The sequence below is a fragment of the Balaenoptera acutorostrata genome, chromosome 4 (genome assembly GCF_949987535.1).
Source record: "Balaenoptera acutorostrata chromosome 4, mBalAcu1.1, whole genome shotgun sequence".
Classification (NCBI taxonomy): Eukaryota; Metazoa; Chordata; class Mammalia; order Artiodactyla; family Balaenopteridae; genus Balaenoptera; species Balaenoptera acutorostrata.
The window spans coordinates 54513266-54530464 of NC_080067.1; the positions used below are offsets into that span (position 1 = coordinate 54513266).

The 17199-nt window shown below is 35.3% G+C and overlaps 1 protein-coding gene across 8 annotated transcripts in view; it reads right to left on the minus strand.

Moving 5' to 3' along the window:
• Positions 1-17199, minus strand: part of PHC3 (polyhomeotic homolog 3) — an 86283-nt gene that overhangs the window by 45093 nt on the left and 23991 nt on the right. For 5 of the 8 annotated variants that reach the window (XR_452492.2, XM_057545005.1, XM_007197525.3 and 2 more), the window contains exons 5-9: positions 16353-16511; positions 14188-14286; positions 7481-7727; positions 558-1429; positions 214-261 (exon numbers count right to left, since the gene is read on the minus strand). Coding sequence is in view for 7 of the 8 variants with exons in the window: in XM_057545005.1 (XP_057400988.1) it covers positions 214-261; positions 558-1429; positions 7481-7727; positions 14188-14286; positions 16353-16511 (1425 nt within the window). In the remaining variant the exon portion in view is untranslated. The remainder of the gene's footprint in view (positions 1-213; positions 262-557; positions 1430-7480; positions 7728-14187; positions 14287-16352; positions 16512-17199) is intronic. The other 3 variants (XM_007197527.2, XM_007197526.3, XM_007197529.3) reach the window with 3 other exon arrangements.

A 17199-nucleotide genomic window follows, 5' to 3' on the forward strand; every position in this document is an offset into this window, starting at 1 on the left:
ATTCTTTCCTAGAATAACTGGTTCTTCCAATGTTTTAATTACAAAATACAAGTTTACCAAAAAAGTACATCATACAAGCATACTTCCACCTTGAAGCAAAAGCCCCATAAAGGCCTAGTACTTCAGAATGCATACAACCAAAAAGGTTAGCTAGATAAACCATACGTTTAAGAACATACAAGCCAACAGAAGGGATCTATGAAGGATAATCACCTTAAGAGAAAAAACTTTGTGCAGATGACACTGGTTCAAATGCATTCCCTTGGGGAAAAAAAATCAACTCTGTAAAGATAGCAGATGGATTTGTTTAAATAGTAATAAAATTAACGAGGGACTTTAATAACCATCACAAATTATCAAGCATGCAACCATACTACAACAAAAGGCATTTTTTTTTTTTTTTTGCCCATACAGCATGTATGTCAGACACTGACAGACGGAAATTTCAAGCTTTTTAAATTCATTGGCATGTAGATCTAATGATATAACATAGCGTGGGAGAAAACTGTTTTTACTTTCAGTTCGGCAAGAAAGTCAAAGAGCTTCCAAGGGCTTACCACTGGTGGATCAACGGATGCTGGTGGTTGTACTTGTAGGTTTACCGCAACAGTCTGTGGAGGAGGAAGAGTCTGAAATGGCAACTGGACCAAAGCTTCTGCAGCTGGAAGCTCCTCTTCTGACACCAAAGCATTCTGCACCAAAACCTGGCCCTGGGACAGAATTTCAGGCTGCACTTGTAAAGACTGCATAGACTGCAAGGGCAGTGGTGGAATCTGAGCTGGAGGAGATGTCGACATCTGCGGAGGGGTTGCAATTGGGATTGGAGAGGACTGCAGGGTTGAATATTGCTGGTGTGATGCTGGAGACACAATCTGCTGACCTGGGGACACCAAGGCGGACTGCTGAACTGGGCCAATGTGTACAACAGGGGAAGCTGGAAGTGGAAGATGGGATGGAAGATTCAGCTGTGCTGTAGGTTGCACCTGATTAGCAGTGGACTGCTGCAAGTTTGACCCTGGCTGGAGAGCTGATGACACAAGTGGGTGTGGCTGAATAAGTGCTTGTGGATGAATAATTATAGTAGGAGACTGACTTGGTGAATGAGGTGGTGGAGGAGACACCACTACAGACTGCTGTGCTGACTGTGACTGGCTAGGAGACACTGTTAAAGGAGGAGGATGACTCTGAATTGGGGAACAATGCTGTGACTGGGCACTACTGGGAGCTGGAGGCAGGCCGTGGTTTTGGAGTGGTAAACAGTGCTGGGATGGCGGTGGGTCTTGAGTTGGACTTTGAAGTGTGATTGGCTGAATTTGCTGTTGCTGCTGTTGTAGCATCAGCTGATGGTGGGAAACTTTGGGAGGTGGTGAATGAAGAGGAATCTGCTGATGTTTTATTAGAGGATGAGGCTGAATTGGAGGATATGAAGCTGTGAGAGAAAAAAATGACAATTAGTATTTATTTCAAAAATAATCACATAAATTTTAAAATAAATCTAAATGAGGAACGTTTTCGCATCAGAAGGTCATAATCATCAGAAATCTATTACAAGTCTTCCCAACAAGAATGGCTCAAAAATGTAGTAACAACTTTTCCTTGGAAAACTACATAATTTCATAAAACAAATTGTACTGTGTTAAGTTCCAAAAGAAAACTGCCTAAAACAATTGATTCATAAATCTGAATTTACACATGATTTATTCTTATTAAATTTTATATGTCACCAGAATATTTCCATTAACTTTTAACAAAGTTTATCCACTTGAATTCCTTCTCTGGGAAGAAAAGGAGTGTAACTGAACAAGTGTAATATAAATAAAGATAACTTCAAAATCATAAAATAAAGGTCTCATCCTTTCTAATCCATGTCTAAACATTCTTCCAACTAACAGTCAATGTAATTACCTATAAAGCTTCCCAAATAAGTTCCCCAATTTGAACCGAGATGAATAGTTGGTACTGTTTGACCCAGGAAAATATTTTGTATAAAAAGTTAATTCAGTTAAGCAAAACACATGTGTAAATCCTACAGCATGGTTAAATAATCACAGTAACTAAGAAATGAAATTTCAGGGGCCATTCCAAATCCAGGAGAGCAATAGTTTTGCTTGCAGAAAAAAATGACGCAATCAGCCATGCTGTCTAGACAAATGATCTTGTTTTACTTCTCTCTCCCACATACACTAAAAAAAACCTACAGTAATCTGTAAGTGATAATACCAGTTTTCTCCACAAGGGAGCCACTCATAACAGGAAATATATATGTAAGAATTAGCAAAATCAAGTAGTAAGTAGTTTCCACATCATTATGCCTCTTCTGCATACTGACTGGTGCATATGTTCACACAGAGGGAGATGCTGGTGAAATCCTCTCTATCTAAATAAGAATGGAAACTGGGTTCACTAGAAGATAAACTGAAAAGATTACTTAATATCATGTGACATTATCACATTTAAAATATACCTAAAGACAGGCACAAATTTTTTCTTAATCTCAGACTGTAATGCCTTGTATCTATTTTTACATTCAACCATTATCTGTGACAAAGACCTTATAAAAAATTCTAACAACTTTTTTTCAACCTTTCTGTATTTGATTGGTTATTATTTGAAATTCCGGAGATTCTTTAAGGAAATTAACATCTGATTAACATCTCAAGAAAGAAGCATTTAGAAGGTGCAACAACAAAAAAAAAAATAAAAATAAAAAAAAAGGTGCAACAAATACCCACAAATTGTTAAAAACAAAATGGAAATTAGATCTAAAATTTCATCTAACAAAGTAATTTTCATACAACTAGACTAGCATTTCAAACTAAGACCAAAAATTTTATGTCAGCACTTTATAAATGTGTTGATAAAGACTCTATTATAGAGTATTCAAAAAAATCTTGGACTTCTATAGAGTATCTTTCCACCAAGGGGCTTAAGATGCTTTCACATCTCTCTCCTTTGTACTCACAAAATGCTTGTTGAGTAGGTACCCTTTTACAGATAAGGAAATAGAAGTTTAGCAAAGGCCCATTTTAATTCAATTTTTAAGTTATAATTAAAATTTACCATATTCTTGAAGTACAATGGAGATTATATTCATGGGAATAAAAAGTCTTTCTGTGCTCTAGCAAGTAAGCAATCTTTGCCTTCTAGAGCTGGTAATTCAATAGAGTAATAGTTATCCTTTCACCTAAATAAAATTTTTCTTTGATCAGAAATCAAAATGAGTCTATATATTTTATATTAGTCCATAAGTCCAACTGACAAGCACATATACTACAGAATAACTGTAAGGATATCTTAAGCAATACTTCCGTATAAGAAAAGTCCTGGTGTTCTGGAGAATCATACGACGTGTGTTAATTTCTCTGATTTTAATAAACACTTTAGTATGGTCAGGGTGGCCTTATAACATGAGAATTAATGATTGGCATCATCTCTCACATATGCAGCAGAACCTTTTATCATTGCAAATAATTAAATATATTATTGTAAATTATTAAATATATTATTTCATTCAGTAGTTACTACAACCCCATGAGGTACATAGGGTACTATACTAATCCAGTATATTTCAAGTGAAGAAACTTTCAGTAGTGAAGTGACTTGCCTAAAATCACCTGGCTATTAAGGGGCAGTGCTGGGTATAAAAGAATCCACAGTCTTAGCTGAGTCTAGGTTCCTATTATGGTCTGAATGTTTGTGTCCCCCAAAATTCATGTTGAAGCCCTAACCCTTAATGTGACTGTGTTTGGTAAGGGGGACTCTAAGGAAGTGATTATGGTTAAATGAGGTCAAAAGGATGAGGCCCTGACCCAACAGGATGAGACAGAAGAGAACTCGAATCCTCTCTTCTTGCACTCAGATGAAAGACTGTATGAGGACAAACAAGAAGGCAGCCAACTGCAAGCCTGAAAGAGAGCGCTCACCAAAAACCAAACACTGCCAGCTCTTGATCTTGAGCTTTCCAGCCTCCAGAACTGTGAGAAGATAAGTTTAAGCCAGCGGTCCCCAACCACTTTGGCACCAGGGGCCAGTTTCATGGAAGACAATTTTTCCAGGGACGGGGAGGGGGGCAGATATGGTGGTTCAGGCCGTAATGTGAGCAATGAGGAATGGGGAGCGGGAGATGAAGCTTCACTACTCACTCGTCTGCCGCTCACCTCCTGCTGTGTGGCCCGATTTCTAACAGGCCGAGGACCACTACTGGTCCGTGGCCCAGGGGTTGGGGACCCCTGGTTTAAGCTATCTAGTCCATGGTATTTTTTTATGATAGCCTAAGCAGACTAATTAGGCTTTTCACTACATACTGGATTAATAACGTCTGCAAAAAAAGATGCATTATTTTTTCTAACTAATTTCATAAAAGCTCTAAAGACTGAGCTCTAATATAGTTCATGATAATTTCCAGACATTTGGTTAAAGTTTGCCTTTATTTTATATATTAAAAATAGGATTAATAAATCTCAAGTGGGAATTCCACCCTCAAGAAGAAATGATGAAGAAAACTAAATGATGTTAGCACCCTAGAAATACATGTAAGGAAATAATAACCATGTCTGTTATATGTCTATTATAATAATTACTAGACTATACTATGTTAGAATACAAGCAGATTTTTTAATACTTGAAAGTGACCTGCAGGAGCAAGCATTTTTCTAATTGAAGAAAAGGACAAATTACCAATTCAAGAATCTCAAAAAAAAAAAAAAAAGAAAAATCTTAGCTTCAGACTAACTCCATACCAACAAGAGCAGAAAAACTAAAAGGGTAGAAAAATTATAACTGCTGCCTTGCCAGAAGATACAAATTGCTTTGAATAAACTGCATTTTTAAGTTAAAATTGAATTTTTAAGTTTGGAAGCTGCAAAGGTTTATGTGGCTTAGGGTGTTCCATTTGGTTTTATTTCTAAAAAGTAACACCACAGAAAACTGGAGTTTGGTTAATACACATAAGCTCTAAATCTGGAATTGCAATTGTCTGAGAGTCTTAGATGGTTTTAGCTTACTGTTCTCCTCCATACTTACATAAAATATTGGCCATCAGAAGAAGGCAACTATAAAGATATTATCACACTATCAATGAAAAGGGGAAGAATAAGTGTTAACTTAGAACCAGATATTGTGAGTTCAGGGGGAATGAAAATCCAAAAGCATATCTCTTTGCTTGAACTAACCCTGAAAGAGGTTCCACCTTTCTCTTTGAAAGGAAATTAACCTACCCTCCATTATAATCTATCAAAACTATAGAAATCACTATAAATTGTCCCCTGAGCAGTCATTCCAAGCACAGTGGGTCACTGCCTCTCCACACGAACTCCTTCCACCAACACTGGCCAGGGAATTCCCTGGCGTTCCAGTGGTTAGGACTCTGCGCTTTCACTGCCGAGGGCATGGGTTCAATCTCTGGTTGGGTAACTAAGATCCCACAAGCCATGGAGCGCAGCCAAACAGAAAACAAAACAAGAAAAAAAAACACTGACCAGAGGCTGGTTTGAGGCTAAGAATACTCTGGACAACACAGTACAAAAATCCTGTTATCATGCCATATAGATAGCAGGACCTTGCACACAGATGTTTATAAAAAAGAATTCACACCTAACCATACTATGAGTGGATTTATTATTTATACATTCTAACAAACCCTTCACTTATCTAAGATTCAGACTGAAGAATTCTAAGCAGTGACACCTAGTTAGTACAAATGGAAAAAACTGTGCTATAACTTCCAAAATTCAAGTGGAAAAAAAAAATCAACTATTAATCCAATAAATATTTACTATTGTCCACCTATTATAGATATAAGTACATATAAGGCACAACTTGGTGCTGTCAAGATAAAAGAATGAAAAGGTTAATCTGAAAAAGGATTAAAAGATTTAATAAATGTAAAGTACCTGACACGTAGGTGCTTGATATTAGTTCCCTACCCTCAAAGAGCTTACTTACTGTCTAATAGAAAAGTTAAGATCAATAAGTATATAAATAACTATAAAAGAAAAAGTACCACAAAGAAATATAAAAATACTATACAAGGGACTTCCCTGGTGGTCCAGTGGCTAAGACTCCACACTCCCAATGCAGGGGGCCCAGGTTTGATCCCTGGTCAGGGAACTAGATCCCACATGACACAACTAAGAGTTCGCATGCCGCACCTAAAGATCCCACATGCCGCAACTAAAAGATCCCCGCATGCTGCAACTAAGACCCAGTGCAGACAATTAAATAAATATTTTTTTTAAAAATGCTATACAAGTTCAGAGGGATGAGAGATTTCTAACTAGGGGAATCAAACAATTCCAAGATCTTGAGATTGCGTGATATAGAGAATGTTGGCAATATCAGCACAGAGGAAACATAAAAAGAGAAAAGGCAACCTTCAGCAGTGTAAAATGAATCTTTAAAAAGTAATGCAAAAAAAAGAAAAAAAAGTAATGCATAATTATAAAAGGATAGAAAGAAGATGCTTACCTGATGAGGCTGGATCAAAGGAAGATTTTTTTTTTAATGTAACATATGTGAGGTATCTAGCCCAGTGCATCTCACACAAACACACACACACACACACACACACACACACACACACTTTCAATAAACAATAGTTAAACTGGTATAAAAACATATGTAGATATATTAAGAATAGGAGAGATCTAAGTATGCTTAAGAAGCAAAAGAAAGGATCCAGCATGAGGGAGACAAAAGATGCTATAATAACTATGAAAGAAGGTCAGGAGCCAGTAAAAAAGATGCAATCAATGACACAAGGAAATAGTGCTAACTTTAAAGAAGAAAGCAGATAATTCCTTATCCTATTAGAAGTGAAGAAAGCTCAACACTGAGAAATTCTGAGATGAACAGAAGACATGGTAAGGAAACTCAGTCTGCACGGCCCCAGAATTTCCAGCATGGGAACCATGAAGCGACATTATCTGTAGATGGCAGAGGGAGCACACATGGGATTCAAAGGCTGATGAAAATGAAAACGACTTAGTTGATTCCCTGACATTTGCCTCTCAGAGATGAAATCAAAGATGGAAAAAAAGCAACATGGTGAGGTAAATAATTATGCATAATCCTTATTTTTGGAAACTGATAAATTCCTCCCACTAATGACAATGTTAAAGAAAAATATATACTTGCTTTTTTTAAAAAGCTTTTAATTTTGTTCCACTAAAGCACATTAAACAAACCACAGGCAAATTTTTTAAAGCTATCTACATAACAGAAGACCAGCACATGATGAAGATGTTAATCAAATGTCAACTGACCCAAAAAATCTATTTTATTATTATAATTTGTTTTAGTTGTTGGGCTCTTTTGATTTCTCTTTTTTCAAGCGACACTACTGTTCTTTTGTTAACTTATAAAATTCACATTTTAAAATGTTTTAAAAGTATTCTCGTTCAAGTAATGGACATCTTTTGTTTTGCTCTGCCTGCTAAGAAAATGAATAATGCAACTATTTTCAACAAAAGCTTCATCCCACCTGGTGCTATTAACTGGTGAATACTTGATGTCCGGGTGACAGCTGTGCTTCGTGATTCCAGACTTGGACTTTCTCCTTTCTTATTACTTTCTGGAGAAGGATCTCGTTGGCTGATTTTAGAACTGGTCACTGTTGTTTTGTTATGACAAATTGTCAATGACTGAGTTTGACTAGTACTTTTTGGCGGACCATTTTGTGAGCTAGATAATACACCCAACTTCTGGCTGCGTAATGTTAGATTCTGAACCTAAGAACCACATAACAAAAAATAAGGATGAAACAGATGGTATTAATTGATGTGGTAATCATTACCATTATAACAACAATGACAGCACATTTATATTATGCTTTTTATCTTATGCATAAAGCTCCAAGCACTTGAAACAACTAATTAACCCTGAAGGCAAGGGGAGCTATTATTCTAAGTAATCATATCTTAAACATTAAATGGCAATTTTTTAAAAAAGACATTAAGGAAAAGAATCATTAAGAACTAAATGAAAATAGAATATTTATATATATATTGCAAATGAACTATCAATATGAGGAAATTACTCTGCAACATACTGCATTTTAAAGTTACCAGGTCAGAGACAGTCAAAAGGAAGGAGAAAGAGGAAGAGCATTCCAGGCAAAGAGGAAAACTTGAGCAAAGCCGCAGAGGTGGGAGAGCCCAGGGTGTGGAGGGAAGAATGAGCAATTCCTTCTACTTCACTCTGAGTTCTCCATGACAGGATTGTGAAACATCTTAAGGCTACAAGTCCCTCATAAACTTGTGAGAAATTACTACACACAATTAGGACAGTGTGGATATAATATTGCTATCTTAATAAAGATCAGAAAGATAACAAAAAAAGAAAGTTAATAGGTTAATAGAGATTATAAGGGAACACTAATCTTCTAAGTAAGAAAACAAATTCATGAAATCACCTACCCCATTGTGATAATTCTGAAAAGCATTTCCTATTAACTAATTTTAAAGAGTAGTGAGATTTTGTTGTGGTGGTTATGAAACACTCATTTGCCTTTGAGAACCAGATCTCATGAACTAAAGACATCGTGCATGGCCTTGAAATGGTTTACGTGATGACTCCTACCTACACCGGGGCTATTCTAAACACACTGCCAGTCCGGATGGTGGCAAGAATTATCCCAATTACTCTCACCTGAGGTCTATAACATTTTCAAACAGCAAGGCAGAAAATGCCTCTCCAATAGCTTCCTAACCTTTTGCCTCAGAAATGAATGCACCTAATACATTTATGCTAGCACTGGCACTGGGAGGGAAACTGAAGTAAAAGAGATTCTAAAGTAACAAATATATTGCTGCTTTATGAATGCTCTTCAGTTTCATGTGTGTTCTGTCTCGACAACTGTATCATTAACTGATGCTCTACACCTTCTCTTTCCAAGTGCCAATGCAGTGTTCAGCCAATAGCAGATGCTAAATAAATGTTTACTTCAGGGCAGTTGAAGTTTTAATCAGTTCTATTCTAAGCTACTGAAAGAATTTTCTAAGTGAGACCATATGGAGCATCTTCTCTGATTTTTGTCAAATATTTCACAGCACTGTAAATGGACTAATTACTGCTGTATTACTGAAATTTAATGCAAAAATAAAATATGCTGAAATCCAGATTTCTCAGCTTGCCACTCAAAGCCCTCCACAGTCTAGGCCCAAACTGCTTTGAGCCCCTTTTTCCACTATTCTATTTCACAATCCTCATTCTCTAGCCAAACTGTTCTGCTCACCCTTCTCCAAACATACCTTGCACTGCCTTCATTTAGAGCCCTTGCTCAAATTCCTCTTTCCTCAACGCTGTCTCCTGAAGCCCAACACAGTGCTCAAGACCAGTAAAATTCCTACCCATTCTCCCAAAGAAACCTCTCCAAGTCTCTGGTTAGAAATAATTTCTCCTCCCCTCTATGCTTTTCCCATAGAATTTGGATCACAGTGGCCTATACCAATGACAAACATCTCGCTTGTTTTAGAATTACTACTGTCTGTGTCTGTGAAATACTGAGACTCCGACTGGCAGGCTCTCATCTCTGACGTTCACTTTTGTACTCCCCGCAATTCCGACTGCAGACATAACAGAAACTACACAAGTCTGAGGTATTCTCCTATATCTGATTCTGAAAAATGTATTGCATGGATTTTGTTGCTCTTGTTGTTGTTAAGTATCTTGTTCTATTTATGGTTTTCTTAAGCTAACATTAAAATCTGTTCATGTTTTACCAAAAGAAATCTCAACAAATGTCTAGCAGAGGAATATTAAAATCTCTCAGGAAGCAAGGGAAAAACAGCAAGAAATTTAACATCTGCCATAAATAATGTATAAGGTGGACCACAGAATGATGCTAATCAAGGTCTGAACTATAACCTGAAAAACAAAAGCTTTCCTTCAAAGGAAAAGCATATTCAAAGTAAATGAAGATCTGACACAGTGAACCCTTAAGCTGTAGCAGTCCATTTCTATAGAATAATATACTTTTTTCTTCTAATTTTCCTTTTGTTTTCTGGAATTCTGAAAGAAAACGTATGTACGTGCATATTATATACTATATGTTATTTATATGAATAGATAAATTTTAGAATATGGCTTTACTATCTATGGTCTTCTTGGCTTAAATATTTACAATAAATTTCAAACATGTAAACTGTACTCCTAAAGCATATACAGAGCTAACTGAGCTGTTAACAGATCACATATTCAGATTTCCTTGACAGAACTTCACTTTTAAAAAGAACCCACCCTTTCTAAGATAAAGAATATTATGGCATCTAATGCCCAACTTTCATTTCATCTGAACTTTTCCTATGATCCGTTTGTGGAAACTTTCTGACTTTTGAAAAAGTCTAGATTTCCCACAAAGTATTTTTGCTAATTTCACACCTTACATTTTTATAGTGGATTACCCAAATACTCTCACTTCAGTTTTGTAACTTGGATCTAACAAATAATGTGTGAATTATTGTAGGATCTCTTCTTTGTAGATAAGGAAATTAAGAGTTCATGTCACACTGCCGGCAGTAGAACTAGTTCTAGCTTTTAAATCTAAAAGGCTGTTTCCTCCTCAATTCTTACAGAATTGCCCAGAGAGCCTTGGTAAGATTTCTTACTTTTCTATAACATAGTTTTAATCTTATGATATCTTTCTGAAAGTCACATTTTTTTTTTCATGATAAGGAGAAGAGATGGAGCATTTAAAATGGTAAGGGTAAGATATTCCAAATTTCTCATTTTTTTACAGTATGCTATAAATTTTAAAACTGAGGAAAAATTAACTGTTACACTGACTTTTGTCAGTTAAAGAGTATTAAAATAAAACTTCAAATTTGGTATTTCTCAATTACAAACAAATTAAATGTTTTAAAAACTGCAAATATATGTTTAAAAATTAACAAAGTGGAGCACAAATTTTTCAAAACTAACAGCCCTGAACTTGAGGAAAGTTACCACTGGAATATTCAAAATATTAGCATCACCTACCACCGTCAGCCTCATTCACTGCCACTTCTAAAGCACAGCAAAGAAAAACATTAGTAGAGAAGTTCCTAAAGGTCAATCCATCCCTCTAGTTCCTCAATCTATCCTTGAATTGAGTCAGATTATTAGAGAGCCACATACCTATACACATCAAACTGGACCCCAAAGAGCTAATTCTATAAATTACTTTGACTATGAGAACCCACAAAACAGACTGTGCTCTAGAGAGTTTGTTAGTTGTATTTTCCTAATAACTGGTTTATTTTACCTTGGAAACTGCAAATCCTTTAAATGGTTGAGTTTCTCTCTTCACCATTAGCTATGTGAAAGCTAAGAACCAAATTCATGACTCATCTTTAGACAGTGCATAACAAAAACAGTAATTAGTAGCATGTGATATCTTACGTGCCAGGCACTATGCTGAGTGCTTTATTTATGATTACTGTCTCATTTATTCCTTATAACAACTCTGAGCTATTACTTCCAGTTCACAGTGAAGAAACTGAGGCTTAGCATAAGTAATAACAACAGCTAACATTTAGTGAGTGCCAACTAGGTAACAGACACTGTTCTGTTTTTCATTTATTAACCTATTTAATCCTCATTACAACCCTACAAAGCATTACATTTATTTTATTTTATATTGTTGAAACTGAGGTTTAAGGATATACAATGAGAAGGTGGTAGAACATGTATTTGAATCCAGAGAATCTGGCTCCAGAGTCCAAACTTATAAACACCACGCTATACTATGACCTATCCAAAATCAATCAACTGGCAAGTGACAAAGCAACTGTTGCTGAAGTCAGAATATAAACCCAGGTCTTCCTATTCTCCCCTTTGCAGAAAAAGTACTAATGAGTACCTACAATATTCTAGACACTAAACATATATTACTCACTCTTCAACTTACCCTGCAAGTATGTATGACTATTAGAGATGTTTGGTAACTTATCTAAAGTCATACAACTAATAAATGACTGCAGTGGGAGTTGAACTTAAGCCCATGCAGGACTTCATACATGTAATTTCAATGGCAACTGCACTCCTAGCTCCATGCCACTTTACCATTCTGGAAGTTGAGAGGTGCCACTTTACCATTCTGGAAGTTGACAGGTTTTATAAAACCAAACCAAACGAAACCAAACCAAAACAAAACAAACAGGAAGATAATTACTTCAACAAATTCATTCCACAAAGAGACACTTAAAGTTTAGAGCTGAAAAAACCTTAAAGTTAACAAAGGTCTCATTTTGTAAGTATGGAAACTGAAGTCCAAATAAGTTAAGGAACTACAGAGGGTCACAGAGCACATTATGAGAAACCGGAGTTTAATTGATCACCATCTTTATATGCTGATATATGAAAACTGGACTTTGTTATTAAATAAAATAGAGATTCTATGAAAAATACCAAAGAATATTATTGCTATCTCATTTTTTACTTTTTACCAGATGATTGAGATTATTAAATTAAAAATTCGAAGCCAAGGATGACCTTGAGATATACCAATTTCTGCCATATGCAATCCAAAACATTATCTATGGAAAAATATCAAAATGGTATCATACAATGTAAAAAGTCTACTCAACTGTTTTAATTTAAAATTTACTCAATTTCATTCATTTTTATTAACTTTACTGACGTGTGACTTACAAACAATAAAATGAATGAACCAGTTCAATAAGTTTTGACATTATGTATATACCATGTTACCACCACCCCAATCAAGATATAGAATATTTCCATCACTCATGCCCCTTCCCAGTCAATCTCCCCCACCTTCTGCCCCAGGTAGCACAAATCCATTTTTTTTCACTATAGATTAGTTCTGCCTGTTCAGAAATTTCATATAAATAGAGTCGCAGAGTATTGCACTCTGTGATGTCTGGCATCTTTTACTAATTATAATGTTTCTGAGATGTACAGTAGTTTGTTCCTTTTTATTTCTGAGTAATATTCCACAATATGTTTATCCATTCACCAGTTAAAAGACAGTGGTTACTTCCAGTTTGGGGCTATTCTGAATAGAGCTGCTACGAACATTCATTTAAACATCTTCATGTGGATATATGTTTTCAAATCTCTCAGGGTAAACATCTAGAAGTGGAATTCCTGGGTCACATGTTAAGCATATGTTTAACTTTATAAGAAAACTGTTTTTCAAAGTGGTTGTACTCTTTTACACTTTCACCAGCAACATATGATAGTATGGTTCCTCCACATTCTCGCCAACATGTGGCGTTTTCAGTCTCCTTCATTTCAGACATTCTAGTGAGTGTGTAGTGATATTCATTGTGGTTTTGATTTATATTTCTAGGAAGATTAATCATGTTGAGCATTTTTTCATGTGCTTATTGGCCTTCTGCATATCTTTTGTGAAGTGTTCAAATCTTCTGCCCATTTTTAACTGAACTGTTCATGATCTTATTACTGAGTTGTAAACCCACTTTATATATTCTGAATACAAGTCCTTTGTCAGATATATGTATTGTGACCATTTTCCCTCAGTCTGTGGCTTTGCCTCTTTGTTTTTGTAGCAATGTCTTTCGAAGAACAGTTTTTAAATTTTGATAAAGTCCAATTTATCATTATTTTCTTTTACAGTTAATGCTTTTTGTGTCCTATCTGAGAAAGCTTTGCCTACCCTGGAGTTGTAGAGATATCCCCTATGTTTTCTTCTAGAGGTTTTATAGTTTTGTCTTTTGCCTGCAGGTCTACATTACTTCTGGTTTATTTTTGTGAATGGTGTAAGGAGAAAGTTAAAGTTCATTTTTTCCATGGTACCAAACAAAGTATAAACAAAAAACTGAGTAACATTCTGCTCAATTTTTTAAGTTTAAAGTTTACCCAGCTCATTTTTAAACTTAAAAACCACCTCGACGCGGTTATTACCTAACTGCTTACAAAGGAATCTAAAGAAAAGAACACATCTCACATAATAAATCTGCTTTACAATAAAACTAAACATACAATGTCATAGCAAAACGCATTAACTTTCACTAATGTCAAATAACCTAAATATCCGTGTTTAATGGCATTATAATTTCTATAAAACCAAAAAATTTTCTTGAAGTTCTCACTGGATTAAATGTTGATCTGAAATGTGTGACAACGAGCACTGAAACCATCAGTAACTTAAACACAAATGTACGTTTACCTTTAACCTGAAGACCCAGACCTTAAGTACCACATTATGAAGCTAGACAAGCTCACCTGAGTAGCTGCAGACTGACAGGAAGATGACGATGACGACGAGACAACAGGAATGTCAGACTGTACAGCAGCCACAGTGGTAGCGGGTGTGAAAATCAGCTGTACAGACAGAAAAACCAAAAAAATACCCTAAGACAAAAGAACATGCCCCACACACAATGTATAGCAGGCAAGAGAGACTGAAATTTGTGACAGAAAGACAATGCAGTTTAGGATTGTCTCCTAAGCAAAAGGTTTTACATGACAAGGAGAACTTCTTGATAATAGAGAACTCAAAAGGAAAAAAAAAACCAGAAACATTTTTGAAACAGCTCATGATTCTGATGAGTAGAAAATAAATCAGTGCTCAAAAAAGAAAATGTATTTTGGCAATATGAAATCCTCATACCAAATTTTTCCCCGAATAAGCTATTAAACTTTTCCTAGCTCAAAACTATTGTGGCAGGATTCCTAAAATGGAAGTTAGAATATGCAACCATAGTCACTGCTCTTGAATGCAAACTAAATTTCAGTGAGAAACATGAAAAGAAACACCAAAAAGTCTTTTCAGTCCTCTTTACCCCAAAGGATAACTATGCCACATGCTACGTTACAATATTTCACTCAGCTACACAGGATCTGTGTAGTACAAACCTAGGTTACTCTTGATTTTAAAACTATTTGTAAAGAAATATTCATTCTAAGTGTAAATGCCACAACATGTTAAAAGTCAACAACAAAGCAGCCTGCAAAAAAACTTCACATCAAAAAAAAAAAAAAGAAAAGAAAAAGAAAGGAAAGACATACTTGATTTATTTAATTATCACCATCTCTTTTCAAATGTTTTTTTTCAATACTGAAACAGAATGCCATAATTAAAAAAGGCAATACAATCCACTCAGAGATTATCCAATCCAATTTAGTAAATTATGACTGTTGTTTCAAAGAACCTGTGAATACTCTATCTCAAAATTGCATCAAGTTATACAGTTCCTCAAAAGCCATTTCTGTTTAAATTAAAATTACCAATTAAAGGATCATTTAAACTTCAGTTCTTTACATACTAAATTTAAGTGAATTAAATAACAGGTATAACTTTCACAAGAAGGTAATTTCCAGTACAAACAGCTAAAAGCACTATACCTAAAAAGATGTTCTATCTAGCGCGAACCATATGAAACTGCCAGTTTTAGAGGTCAAAAACGGTCCAGTAGCAACCATTTCAAATGGTTCTCCCTAATTCTGAAGCATATTATTGATTAAATAAGATCTCATGGGGAAAAAACCCAGAAATATGGTAATGTCTATTGAACAGTCTGTAAATAAAAAGAGGGTCATATCATTGTTTCCTGTTAGAAATATGATGGAAACTTTCTTTGCAATTTTAGTGGAGAACTGGGGATCCAGATATATATTCAGTTCACTGGATAAAAAAGAATATAAATAAATACATATCAGGGACAAAGTTCTTCTCTAGCTACCTGTAAAGACATCAAATAAAGTAAATGTCAACCAATTTTTACATTCCTTAAAGAAGGCTCAACAATTAGGAAATCAGTAGATACTCAAACACACAATAGCCAAATTAACATTCCTGTATTAACAAAAGATCAAAGTGAGCATAGGAACACAAATCACCTTGCAGATTTTAAGATGGGAATAACCAAAGCTAAGACTCATCTGGTAAATTAACACGAACTCCAATCCAGATTTCAGAAGATCCCACAATATAAATTCTAATTTATAGTTAACCAAGTTTTTTATGTTTCTAACAATTTCATCAAATCTAAGATGTCAAAGATATACGGTGATTTTATGTATCACTATAAGCACCAACTACAACCGTAAGATGCCATCAATTATAAAATGCATCTCAGTTTCAGAGATGTTAAAATATGCAAAAGGGTTTGAAATCAAAGAAATTTGATATTAAAAATTAATCACTCCTATGTTACAGAATGTTAGCTCCCTAATGCTGCTAATTACTATTTGATACACCAAGAAGGCCTACCAATTAAAGGTAGAATTTTTCATGACATAAATGTATAAGAGCTAGGTACATACACAAAAATTTTGTTAAACATTTCTTAAATATTAAAAATGCCTCCTATTGCATCAAATCAAGAAACATTTTGATCTCTCTCAAGTCTTTAAACACTGAAAAAATCTGGTAGCTCATATCTTACCATTTGAGCTCGGAGATACATTTGAGCTTGGCTTGCCGTTAGGGTAGGGGAGGTACTCCCTAGTAACATAGTCTGTTGGGTAATACTGCCACTGGTAGAACTGGAAGCCTGGGAACGGCTTATTAACTGTGCAGGTGTAGGAGAAGTAGAGAGGTTGATCTAAGGAAGAAAACATATCAGGTCATAGGCTTCCATTTCTTGCTTCCATGTCACTGAATTTCACCAAGCTGCAGTTAGGCAATCAATGGTATATATTGTGGCTGAGGAACCTAAGAGAGGGCTTCATCTTTGACAGACCCATCACTTCTGTAGGCGATTATTTGCACATATGCAAACAATAGCATGTACTGGTTAGTAATTAGGACAATTTTTAAGGACATCCTCGTTGTGTTTCATAAGATTCCAACATCTTAAAATATCATTTCTACTACCTCCCAAAAATTAGGGCTATTGTTCCATTATTTTAATATTCTATGTAGTGACTTAAAACATTTGAATCAACAGTCTACATTATTTTGTCATTTTTCTGTCACATTTGGAGGCATTTCTGAAATGAACAAAAGTTAAAACACAGATAATCCATTCACATGTATAAAAACATACACGTAACATATAACTAGTATAACATTCTCCTTCAAAAGCTCTCAGAAAAGAAGAAAATAGAATTGTTACTTGCCGAACAGATGGAAAACTCCTGAATATTGGTTACAAGATTAAATTATAAACACTAAAGCTGCTGTTAAAGAATAAACTAGTGCATGGTCTATCTCTAGGATATATAAGAGACTGGTAACTGGTTGTACCTGTGAAGGCAAACTGGGTGGGAACAAAGGGACACATGTAGACT